This window comes from Spermophilus citellus, assembly GCF_964194105.1.
Source record: "Spermophilus citellus genome assembly, chromosome: X".
NCBI classification, from domain to species: Eukaryota; Metazoa; Chordata; class Mammalia; order Rodentia; family Sciuridae; genus Spermophilus; species Spermophilus citellus.
This window is the reverse complement of record NC_138190.1, coordinates 41,738,632-41,751,446: the sequence shown is the minus strand read 5'-3', so window position 1 is coordinate 41,751,446 and position 12,815 is coordinate 41,738,632. Positions and strand designations below refer to the sequence as shown.

Sequence of the window (12,815 nt, the reverse complement as noted above, 5' to 3'; positions counted from 1 at the left end):
CTTTTGAGATTGCAAAGGGGATTATCACATTAGGTGCAATTTTGGGAGAAACAGTGAGGCCACTATGGCAAAATTCTAAGTAGACTGTGAATTGAGAGGATTTAGACAAACCAGATTACTTAGGGACTTGATCAGGGTTATATCTTTTTGTCATAAGTGCACAGAAAATATCCCAGAATGAAATTTGGACATAAGCCCAATGCTGTATCACCACTCCTGGAAATTAAACCCATTTCCTTCCCTTGCCTTAGATATATTTGATCACGAGAATGATGACACTTAAAATTTTTGACTTTTTTTTAATTCATGTTCTTGCCCAGCGAGGGCACCCTGTATTTGTGCAGTGTAACTGCTCAGATGTGTTGGGAATTACAGTCGTGTATGGTGCAGTTTACTAGCCAGATGGTGGGGTGGCTTCAGCTGGGTTGTAATGCTACTGGGGCAGGGTGGGGGTTGGAGTAAGATGGAGAGGAGTCCGAGGAGTTGTTAGCCTACAGGTTAGCGAGAAGCCAGTCTAGCAGTTGCTTTCTAGCCATGTTACCCACGGCTTCATCCAGTTGTCGTTCCTTGGCAAACTTCATGACCTCCTGAAGAAGATCACCTACGCTGTACCCCTTTTCTGCTGCCTTGGCAGAAACTTCAGGAAGCTGTGGAGAGAGCAGGGATAGCTTGAGTCATCTGATGTTTTATGGAGGAATGACCTCTGCTGGATAAAATGAATTCACATCCAGTCCCCACAAGATTCTACAATGAAACTTGATTCTAGGATGGAAATGTGCAACAGATACATAATGGGAGGCTGATGACATGCCTTTCCTTTTCCTTTGAGCCTTCTCTAATGGCATAGATCAAAATGCTAAATGTGCTTTCTTTTTGTGCTTCAAAACCAACATCAAAATCAACTGTGTTCACTAAATTAGTCTGTGCTGATTGCTAGGTTAAGGTTTGGGGTTGCCTTCCTAAAAAAGTATGAGATGGGGATGGGGTAAAGGAAAGATTGCTTGACTGGAGTGAAAATAAATTGTCTAAGAGTTTCATTTCTCTGGAATCCATCTAATGTGGAAAATCAACTGCAGTGTGAGGGGGAGGAAGGAGAGAAAGAGTGAGAGGGTTATGTGTATATGTCTGAATGTAGTCCTCCCTACTTCTTCCCACTCTTTCTTCTTGTGTTTTGATGCATGGCTTACCTTCTCCAGTTGTCCATCATCGTCTCCCATGAAATAAAGCATGGGCACGTTAAACTGGGAAGCTGCAATCCACTGCAAGACAGCCTGGAGCTGCTTCTGCAAGTTACTTGTAGAACATTGGTTGTTAACGATGACTTCAGGCCCAGGAGAATCTTGACAGGTCTGTGACATTGCAGCTTCGTAACCACATCTGGAGCCAAAGTTGGGATTGCTTGCCAATGCCGCTTGTTCTTCTAGCTCGGCAAGAGCTTCCCCGTTGTTGCTATACTTGGCCATGATCAGGCACAGCTTCATCACAGATTCAACCAGTTGATCTATGAACTGGCGGTTCATTTGCTTCATCCCACACATAAAGTCCAGTTCTGGATTGTCCTGGCACGGGTCTTCTCTCTCACCTTTCTTGGACATGGAAACCGTTTTGCTTCTGGGTTCAGAATGCTTGTTCTCACCATCACATAGGTCATCACAGCTGAAGGAGCTCTCATTGAGCAGTTTCTGAATCAGCGACAGGACGATGTTTGACATGTCAAGCTTCTGGGAGTCCAGTTGTTGAGTTTCCTTCGCACAAGACGGTCCAGGAGCTCCACGAGATTCAAGATGTTTCATTGAGAGTGTTTTTGCACTTTGACCTCCTCCAGACTTTTCATATTGGGCACTCTGAGCCATATAGCCCAGAGAAGATCCAGGGCATTCCTCTTCTAATGTATCTTTGCCCTTCGCTTGCTGGGTTAGATGGTATTGGATCAGCATAAGGGCAGATACAATCAGGTCCTTGGCCAGTGAGTCGGTGGAAGGGCTAATTCTTTCCCTTTTTTCATCTTTGGCAGGACACAGTTTGGTAGTCATCTTGCCCTGGTTTCCTTGCTTCTGGTTCCACATGGTCAGACTCTCTTTGAGGATATGTTCACTGACTTTCTCTGCGCTGGTCAATGGCTTGCAAGGGTCTGTTTTTATTTTGCCTTTGTCCTTTCCTTTCATCTCAGCTTTCATTGCTGAGAATTCTAGGCTCTGATTCTTGCACTTGGGATCATGTGATCCAGCTTTCAAAGATGCATATGACAGACTCTGAGACTTTGTTTCTCTCCTTTCACCAAGAAGGGCACTGACCAGACGCTTCAGCATGGCCTCCATTATATCAGCGGCATTTTGTTTTCCGTGGTTGAACAAGTTCCTCTTGACAGCGGAGACAAAATCCGAGTCAGTCATCAGGACTCCAGTGATATTATGCAGGTTTTTCATGCAGGAATCAATCAGATCAGACACGATCTCTCTGGTATGTTTTAATAACACCCTCTTCAGGACCACACAGGCTGGAATTGGCTTCCCACAGCTGTGCACTTTCAAAGTTTTCATAACAGAAACCATCATGTCAGATGCCACCTGATTTGCATAAACCATAAGTCCCTTGCTGATGGATTCTGCAAATTCTTTACTATCTCTTGGGCACATCTGCTTTTCTCCACTCTTGTTTTTATTGCATAACTCACTGTACAGAAAGGTTTTGCGGCCATCCTTGCCCTCTTCCCCAGGACCACGCATTTCTGCTGAGGTCAATTCTACAGCTTCATGGGCCATTTCAGAAGCAATCTTGCTTACAGCACTACGGGGACTGTTTTTCCCCTTGTCTCCAGAGGGTGGATACATTAAATGGTGAAGACATTTGCTTCCACCTTCCAATTTCTCCTTGATTTCTTTACGGGCCATCTGGATTACCAGGGAAGACAGTCGGTTGACATAGAAGGAAAGATCATCCATGGAACACTCTCCATCAGGAGAAATAACAGCCCTCTGAGTGCTAGGGGACTTGCCTGGAGGAGTTGAAGGACTTTGATTATTGTTGGTGTTCTTGGCTGCTGCCATTTCTAGACATAGGCTTTGGGGTCTGTTGGCCATGTAATCCATGTTCACGTGATCAGCGTAGACACTGTAACAGTTCTCAGAAGGTATTTTGTGATATTCGCCATCTATGTCTCCTACTTTATGTTTACAGCTAGAGGCTGAGGGGCTTAGTGCATGTTGAAAACCCAAGGCATACTTCTGGAGATCATTGAGGAGCCAATTGAGGACACTTATAGGATCAGAGGGGGCTTGTTTGAAAAGGCATACAGATCCCTCCGTCTAAAAAAAGAACAATACCTATCCATAAGCACTTGGGTAGGCTACTTTCTTGCCTTATTTTATTTAGAAGCTATGTTTTCTAAAGTGCACTGATTAGGGGTTTCATTTTGTGGAATTTGCATAGAATATAGCATCCAGTTATAACCATTAATACACACTCATTCAAACACAAATGGCAGCAAGCAAAGCTCAGAGGAGATATATTTGTATGTTTAACTATATACAAGTGTGTTGAATGTGTTTGTCAGTTTCCTGAGTTTATGTGTTTGACTCAATATGTCAAAAATGCGTCAATGTAGCTGGGCTTGGTGGCACAGGCCTGCAATCCCAGCCACTCAGGAGGCTGAGGTAGGAGGATCGCAAGTTTGGGACCAGTGTCAACAATTTAGCAAGGCCCCAAGGTACTTAGTGAGACCTTGTCTCAAAATTTAAAAAGGTTTGAGATGTGGCTCAGTGGTTTGGTGCTCCTGAGTTCAATCCCTGATACAAAAAAATAAAGTGTTAATGTAGCTGGCACAAGAGGCTGAGGCAAGAGGACATTCACAAGTTCAAGTTGAGCCTCAGCAACTTAGTGAGACCCTGTCTCAACATAAAAATAAATAAATAAAAAAGGACTAGAGATGTAGCTCAGTGGTAAAGTATCTCTGGATTCAATCCCTGGTACCCTCCTTCCCTGCCAAAAGAGTTAATATATCTATTGTGTGTGTGTGTGTATGCAGGTCAATAGAGAAATTCAGGTGTGTGAACGTCTAATAGATTTGAGATTGTGTCAGACTACTGTGAAAATGTGTACAATGTGTTCACATCATTGTTCACTGTTTCTGTCTACTTTATAGGCCACCATGTGTGTATTAGTACATTTGTACATGTCTGTGAATGTCAAAATATGTGTATGTTAGTTTATCTCTAAATATAGTATCAATTTGAGTAGTCCACTTGTTTATAATATAAATTCACTACTATGTATCATGCAGTTATAAATGTATTGATGTGAAGCCTAAATTCACATATTAATGTATATATGTGCATCAATAAGTAATATTAATATAATGAATGTGTCAAAATAGAAATATATGTAAATAGGTGATTATATAACAACTGTGTATATTAATTGGGTATCAGTTCATGTTATATCTATGTGCTATTGTCAGAATTGGACAATGTTGTGTGTCAGTGTTGATCATAGTTTGGCATTGGATTATGTATGTGAATAACATTAGTATGTCATTGCATTTCTGTCAGTGTGCATATCAATGCATAAAAGTGTGTTACTGAATATGTGTCACTTAGTATAAGTTTGTAGGTTTGTATGTCAGCATGATTGTGTAGGAATATATAGATATTTGCATCGATGTGGATATATTTGTGTCTATACCAATACTTGAGTTTTTATGGTCACTATGTTTCGATCAGACTTGGATGTGTATGTGTGTGAGTGTAAATGTGAATATGGATGTTTATGTGTATTCCATGTGGCCATGTCACTGCATCTGACTCTGTACACAGTTGTATATGTGTTTAAATCTTTGTTTATGAATAAGTCAGTATATTTAATTGTGTTATATCAATGCATATGTGGGTTTGTAAATGTCAAATGTAGCCAGACATGTATGTCATTGCTTGGATTAATTAAACTTAAATATATAAAAATGTATATATTGGTGTATGTTTTGCTTTATATACATTCATATGAGAGTATCTCTGCTGAGCGACTGACTGTTCCTGTTTGGATATGCATATACATATTATGTACACATCTTTAGTTACTGCTGCCCCCCCTCTTTGCCTTTCCTTTGCTTCATCTTTTTTTCACTGAATTCCTAGAAATGTGAGGTCATAATAAGGGCAGCTTTTTGAAAAGGAGCTTAAGTTATAATCAAGGCAGTCTATACTGTGTGAAGGAAATATGGGCTGTTCACCAAGTATAATTTATTCCTTTCTTAAGACTTGAGAATGGAGTTGGACACCCCCTGCCCCCGAGAAAACCCTGTTAGAATGTTAACTTGTTTTTCTTCCTTGGGGACCACTCCCCTCAAAACAAATTAGTCTGGGACCAGAAATGTTTTCATTTTAACAAATGAGCCTAGAGACACAGAACAGGAAACATTTGACTCCTCAGCACTAAAGCCAAATATCGTATTCCAGTACTAACCACTCTAGACTTGTAGGAATGCAGGGGTGACATGTGTGCTCCAAATTCCCTCTCTCAATTAGGAGGTCCAACAGACACAATTTGAAATCCTTACCAAAAAACAACGAACAAACCAAACCCCCAAATGGATTTTGTGTGTAACATTGGCATGCAGTTCTAATTGCTTCTAACTTGAAGCTACCCTCCAGAGCATGGGTAATCTTTTAGCCAATAGGGTGGAGACCAGGCCCTCAGATTCTTAGTTGTTATAAATTCTCTGTCTCATATCCGTTTTTCTTCCTTGTTGAATGCTAAGCAAGGTGGGACACACAAAAGTCCATTGCAAAGAAATCATCATGGAACATGACAAGATATTCTTTATAAACCCATATCTTTGCTCAGATAAGAATGGAAAGATTATGTTTGGAGTAGGTACCTACAAATCAGGAGACGGTATTATGAGCCTCTATGATTGATGAAGGCTGTTAAGTATCTAGGTATTGAACTTACCATAGCCCTGAACTTGTCCTGTGTTCTCTGGAATGTCATAGTATTCAAATTGATGAGTATATTGGACAGTAGTTTGCTTACCATCTCTAAACAAGAGTCCTCAGACTCAATATTGGGCTGTAGGAATTAAGAATGGTGGAATCTCAGAGCCTAACTCTACCTTAGACTGGTCTTGTTTTTCAGTGTCCTTGATCACGATAATCTCCTTTTCTTCCAGACTCTCCAGGTTTAAGTCACCTTCTGAGCTGCAACCAGCAGCACCCTATGGAATTAAAGGGTGAAATTCTTAATGAACAGTTACCTTTTTGGAGGGGACACTGGGGATTGAACCCAGAGGTGCTTAACCACTGAGCCATACCCCCAGCCCCTTTTTATATTTTATTTAGAGACAGGGTCTCACTGAGTTGCTTAGAGCCTCACTAAGTTGCTGAGGCTGGCTTTGAACTCGTGATCCTCCTGCCTCAGCCTCCCGAGCCACTGGGATTACAAGGGTGCCCCACCGAGCCTGGCAACAGTTGCCTTTTGAGACCTCTTTAAGCTGTTCCCTTAGGTTACCATTTAAATCATGTCATATCCCTTTATCCTTTTTTGTAAGAGAAGTAGGTTTATAATGCTAGCTAGTCTTTGAAGAATGAGACCAAGTTCCTTCCACAAATTACTTATTCTCTCTCTGAAGATTCTCACAGGCCATTAGTCTCAAGAGCCATATTCTATTAGTCACCACCATTATTGACAGGTTTTGTTTTTTTAAAAAAAACTTAAGTGGCTTCTAAAATGAGGTTTGGTTATCAAGAGTGACAATAAATTCCAAACTGGGGAGCCTAGGTTCGTGAGAATGATAGCATTTCATTTGGGTCGCCTCCACCTTTCCACTCTCTGCCACAATCTCTTTCCTCATACTTCACTGATAACTCTTCTTAGTATTTTCTCAACCTCTCCAACTCTGAGCAGAAGAAAATACTCACCTTGGAATCTTTATCTTCCACATTCAGGGTGGACACATCCACAAAGCATATCTGCATCAAATTAGGAGGATGGATTTAGATAAACTCTAGTGAAAATGCCATAATTACTCTTTCTTGGAGATGATAATGACACTTACCTTCAAATTCTTGTGAGGAATAACTGAGATCTTGTGTATAAAGCTTTTAGCAGAATATGGCACAAAGTAAGTACTCAATAAACATTAATATTGTGGCTATTACTATGTAAACAGAATCTTAACACTATATTTCCTTAACTCCCATATTTCCTAAATGAGAATATGAACCTACCACAAGCCCAAAGGACAATATCTTCATATATTAATTGAGAAAACTGAGAAGTGTCTTGCCCAACTGACATAAACTCAATGACAGAGAACTCCATTTCCCTGGCTGCTTACGTAGGGCACTTTCTACCATACCAGTATTTCTCAAAATGTGATATTTTTACTACTGATGATATCAAAGATTTTAGGTAGTACATGGACAAACATTTCTGTGCTGAATAGGTACATTGTACTTGAACCTCAAATCTGTGATACTATGGTTACCGTTGCTTAAGGTACTGGTCATTTTAAAAGTGTAAATCAATTTTTAGAACATCACAAAGAACATATATTAAGTAGATAGTATGAGTGATATTTGACATAATAAATAATGTGAAATACTATGCAAATCAGTTGAATTTGGGAAACAGAGTCAAAAGTATTTGAAGTGTTTTCCCCTCCTGAGAGGCTCTAGTGTAATTCATTGGAAACTAGGCAACATTATGACTTAAGAGGTCTTAGGTAATAGAGGCTGGTTACTAGGCAACTACTACTCTTCCCTATTCCCCAGGCCCCTCCTTGGCCTCCCTCTTTAGCTCCCTTACTTTACTCTTTAATTCTTTTCCTCCAGATTCATCCTTGTGTAATATATATATACTGTCCCCTGAAAGACCTTACTGAGCTTGGATTCATAGAGAAGTCACAGCATCAGCTTCCATGAGTTTACCTTGGGTTCCAGTGAATCTGGAATACCCATACACCAATTGTTTTCTGCTCCTTGGTGGGAATGGTTTTGTATCTTACCACTTTTCGGTCCTGATCTTTACGTCCTGTTGGGCTGTAGAGATCTACCTTGCAGACACCCCTGCGGCTGTGTAACCAGTCAATATCATCAGACATCTGGAAGGGAAGATAAAAGAAATAATGAGATGCTTAGTTTTTAGAAACAGGGTCTGCTCAATAAGAATCTCTGGAAAGGGTTCTGAAACATATCTCCTTTTCAAAAAGGTTTAGGCTAGGAATTGGGGGGTGGGGAGAGGGTGAGCAGTGGGGAAGAATCAAGTGTAATTTCTTTTTAGAAAGAAAAAATAATCTCTATTAGCTTCTTTGAACTTCACACCCCACCTCCCAACCCAGATTGGAACTAAACATAAGGAGAAAATGGCAGAAGACAGTGGTGGATCTGTTGCTATGGAAGACCAATTAAGAACTCAGTAGATTTGGTATTGGGGGCTTGAATGATTTCTTTTTAAAAGTTCAAGACAAAGCTTCCTTCAGAATTTAGAGTTCCTTTTCCTGCTAGCTCTTAAAACAGTTTTATATCCTCTTCTTCCCTCCTTCCCTCTCCCCTCCTCCCTCCTTTCCCCCATCACTTTTCCCCTCCCCCCTCATCTCTTTTCTCTTCCTCCTTCCCTCTCCCCCTCCCCCTCTTTCTCTCCCTCCCTCCTCCTCTCTTTTCCTTCTCCTCCCTCATTTTCCCTCTAGCCCAAATATTTTCATAACAGCTCTTCTCTAATGGCTATCTTTTCACGTGATAATACTATATTTCTACCTCTTACCATCATGGCCAAACTCCCAAGATCTTCTTGAACTTTCCCTTGGAGATTCACCATGAAACCTTGAAAAAGTTATACAAAAAGTTTTCCCACACCCTTGGAAGAGGAAGTTTCTCTTATTCAAAAGCTAGTGAACACTAGCCTAGAAAAAGAGAGACGAAAGCACAGAGGGTCCTCATTTGATTTGAATACAGTTTTAGATCAAATTCTTAAAAAAATAAATAAATAAAATTTATGAACTCGTTGTTACCTTGGTATATAAGACTTCTTGGACCTTTGGCCGAAAATGTGCCACCCTGAAGGGAGATGTGCCCCTTTAGATGGAACTGGGCGTGCCAAGTTCTTGGGCACCTGCACCTGGCTGCCACCCCCGGTCAGCTGTTGGACCAGACTGAGGGGCCAGGCTTTTCCCTGCTGGTTTTGACCCTGGGGTATGACATCAGTGTTTATTAGGTCACAATGCCTGATGCTATAGCAACCTAAGTAAAGGCAAGGTACACTGGCAAACTCAGTAACCTTTCACATTAAATACACATCTGGTTGCCTATTGTTGGACAAAATGTTTTCCATTATCTCTGGAAAGGTCCACCTATTTCTCTCACATTTTCTCCAGTTCACAGACCCTCAAAGTTACCTGTATCTTTCCTTTTCTTATTAGACCTCCAGAATAAACTTACCACATTAGTTACCAATTTGGTGGAGGACTGCAGTTTTTAACATACAGAATCATCACCAGTCATTCTTTAAAATATTTTTTTAGTTGTAGTTGGACACAATATCTTTATTTTATTTATTTATTTTTATGTGGTGCTGAGGATTGAACCCAGCATCTTGTGTGTGCTAGGTAAGGGCTCAACTGCTGAGCCCCAGCCCCAGCCCATCACCAGTCTTTAAAAGAATTTTTTTTTCACATTTTAGCTTACTTCTCTTTGAGTTTTTTACTAGAGTGTCACGAGTTATGTGGCAAAAGATCTTTGGATTTATGTTTAAATAGAAATATTTGATATATAAGACTTCTTGGACCTTTGGTTGAAAATATGCCACCCTGAAGGGAGATGCACCCCCAAACACTTTTCTGAGTATCCCAAACAAAATTTGTGAAAACAAAGCTGGAAGCTATATTAGTAGCTTTTGTGGTTTCACCTCTCCCTTTAAGATTCCCTCTTAGCTAATCAAAAGAAGTCAGAAGAGCTGGGTGTGGAGACGCATGCTTTGATCCCAGCAATTTGGGAGAGTGAGGCAGGAGGATTGAAGTTTCAGGCCAGCCTCACCAATTTAATTGAGACCCTGTCTCAGAATAAAAATAGAAATGATTTGAGATGCAGCTCAGTGGTAAACCACCCCTAGGTTCAATCCCCCATACCAAAAAAAAATTTTTAATTAAAAAAAATTTAAAAAAATAAGTCAGAATATGCCCCTACCTTTGTAGTATGAGTGTAGGCTATTGCGTGGGATCTTGAGATGGTATTTTCTTGTTGTTTTAGATGTTGTGATGACTCTTCCACTCTGCTTCAAGATGTTACGTCTTTCCTCAACCCTCCATACTCTCCTAAAGCCTTAACTGCCAGCTGGTACTAGAACTTCAACTTGATGACATGGCAGTTTCTATAGAGAACGGTGACAACATAAAGTCTCAGCATTACACTTAGGATTCTAGGCTCTCTACATGGTCTAGCAAGTTCTGCCCTTTACCATAAGCCCACAGTATCAACCTTTCACAAACTCCTCAAACCATAAAATATTTTAAGACCCACTTATTGTTTTTATCATTGTTTACAGTATTTTTTAAGAAAATTATTCAATATACCTTGAGGTGTTTTCTGATTAGCCCATTTGAAAATATAAGCCCGCATAAAATGGCTTTCATCCATACCCAACTCACATCTTGTCTTTCCTTGCCCTTTCTCTAGATGTTTCCACTTTCACCTTGTACATGTGAATAAATACATCTGAATTAAAAATCAGATGAGTTGACCAAATAGTAGAGATTCATTTTCTTGGTCCTACCTCCATTTCTTCTTTTCCCTGTTACTCCTGAGATTTAATTTTTTCACCCTGTTGTACAATTTCGATCTTTTTTTTTTTATGAGACCAAAGAGAAATATAGTCAGATATTTTTTATTTATTTAATTAATTAATTTATGTGTTTCTTTATTTATTTTTGTTTAAGATATTCAGGCTATCACAGTAGAGGAGACTTCAGATAAATTGAGTTCAACACATTGAAACAAAAGGCAGAGTGTACTAAAAGGAAAGTACCGAGGAGCTTTTGGGGTGGGGGTGAGGTTGGTCAGTGTAATAGGGCATATGTGGTTTTTTTACCTGGTACTAATCAGTTAGGTTCCTACTTTTCCTAGGGTCTGGCAGACATGAGCCCTATCTTTCTTGATTGATTACATTTCAAAGGGATTGCTCCCAGGTCTGAGAGAGACACTCCTGGGTAGGGAAGGTAACATTTCAAAAAAACAAAGAAAGGATTTATAATTTCAAATTTCTGAAGTACATGTTCTAGGGAAAGAGAGTCAGGGCCTGCAGTAGTTTTTGGCTGGAAAAGACAGTAAATTCTTTGGTCTTTCTCAGGCAAGCATTTTAACGGGGCTAGGTTCTTCATTTTAGGGACATGGCCTTGAGCTTATAGAAACTATGCCAGTGTTTGATCAAGTCTCTTAGTGAGTGTTTGCTGGGAGTCAGGGGCATGTAGTGGTGATATTGTTTGTGCTAACAGTTGTAGTTCTTATAGGCCAATGTTGAGGCCTAGCTGAGAATAGTGCTCAAAGGAGCCTGACTAAAGTTTGGTCAAGAATAGAGTCTTTGTCAATGGTGATAAGCCAAAATCTAAAGTCCAGGACTGTCTTTCCTATGCCAACCTTTTTTCAAGGGAGAATTTTTCTTTAAAAAATTATTTAAATTTATTTATTTATTTATTTATTTATTTATTTTTAAAGAGCGAGTGATAGAGGGAGAGAGAGAGAGAGAGAGAGAGAGAGAGAGAATTTTTTAATATTTATTTTTTAGTTCTCGGCAGACACAACATCTTTGTTGGTATGTGGTGCTGAGGATCGAACCCGGGCCGCACGCATGCCAGACGAGCGCGCTACCGCTTGAGCCACATCCCCAGCCCAAAATTTATTTTTAATTTATACAAAAGTATAAAAATTATATTTCATTATATTTATACATTAGGTAAAGCTTAAATCAGGTTAAACTGATTTTTTTCCTCAAACATTTATCATTTATTTATGGGAAAATCATTGAAATGCCTTTTCTCTGTTTTTTTTTGAAGTACACAGCATATTATTGTTATCCATAGTCATCCTCCTGTGCAATGGCACATAAAAACTTCTGGCCCAAACCTAATTCGACTTTTATGAGATCAACTTTTTAGACCTGACATGAGTGAGATTATGTGGTACTTGTCTTTCTGTGCCTGACTTACTTCACTTTAATATAATGATCTCCAGTTCTATCCATGTCACAAATGACAGAGTTTTGTCTTTTTATGGCTGAATAATATTCTATGGTTTTTATGTACATTTTCTTTTATTCATCAGTCAATGGATGCTTAGGTTTGATACTTTTCTTAGCTATTGTGAATAGTTCTGCAATAACCTTGGGAGTGCAGATGTAACATTCTTTTGGTAACAGGGATGCCTAACCACTGAGCAACATCTCCAGCACCCTTTTTTAAATATTTATTTAATTTTTTAAAATTTTTTTTAAAGAGAGAGAGAGAGAGAGAGAGAGAGAGAGAGAATTTTAATATTTATTTTTTAGTTATCGGCAGACACAACATCTTTGTATGTGGTGCTGAGGATCGAACCCGGGCCGCACGCATGCCAGGCGAGCGCGCTACCGCTTGAGCCACATCCCCAGCCCCTAATATTTATTTTTTAATTGTAGTTGGACACAATACCTTTATTTTATTTATTTTTATGCGGTGCTGAGGATTGAACCCAGGGCCTCGCACATGCTAGGTGAGCACTCTACCACTGAGCCATAACCCAAGCCCCAGCCTTTTAAAAAATACTTTATTTAGAGACAGGGTCTTGCTAAGTTGCAGAGGC

General features: G+C 39.8%; 1 protein-coding gene across 1 annotated transcript; it reads right to left on the bottom strand.

Annotated features, from left to right (window-relative positions):
- Positions 1-491: 491 nt before the first annotated feature.
- Positions 492-8,095, bottom strand: AKAP4 (A-kinase anchoring protein 4; the record flags this gene model as incomplete). The annotated part of the gene is made up of 5 exons (XM_081278144.1): positions 492-647; positions 1,188-3,305; positions 6,107-6,208; positions 6,912-6,962; positions 8,000-8,095. 5 exons carry the CDS (start codon positions 8,093-8,095, stop codon positions 492-494), a joined length of 2,523 nt encoding a protein of 840 aa, XP_081134270.1.
- Positions 8,096-12,815: the final 4,720 nt, after the last annotated feature.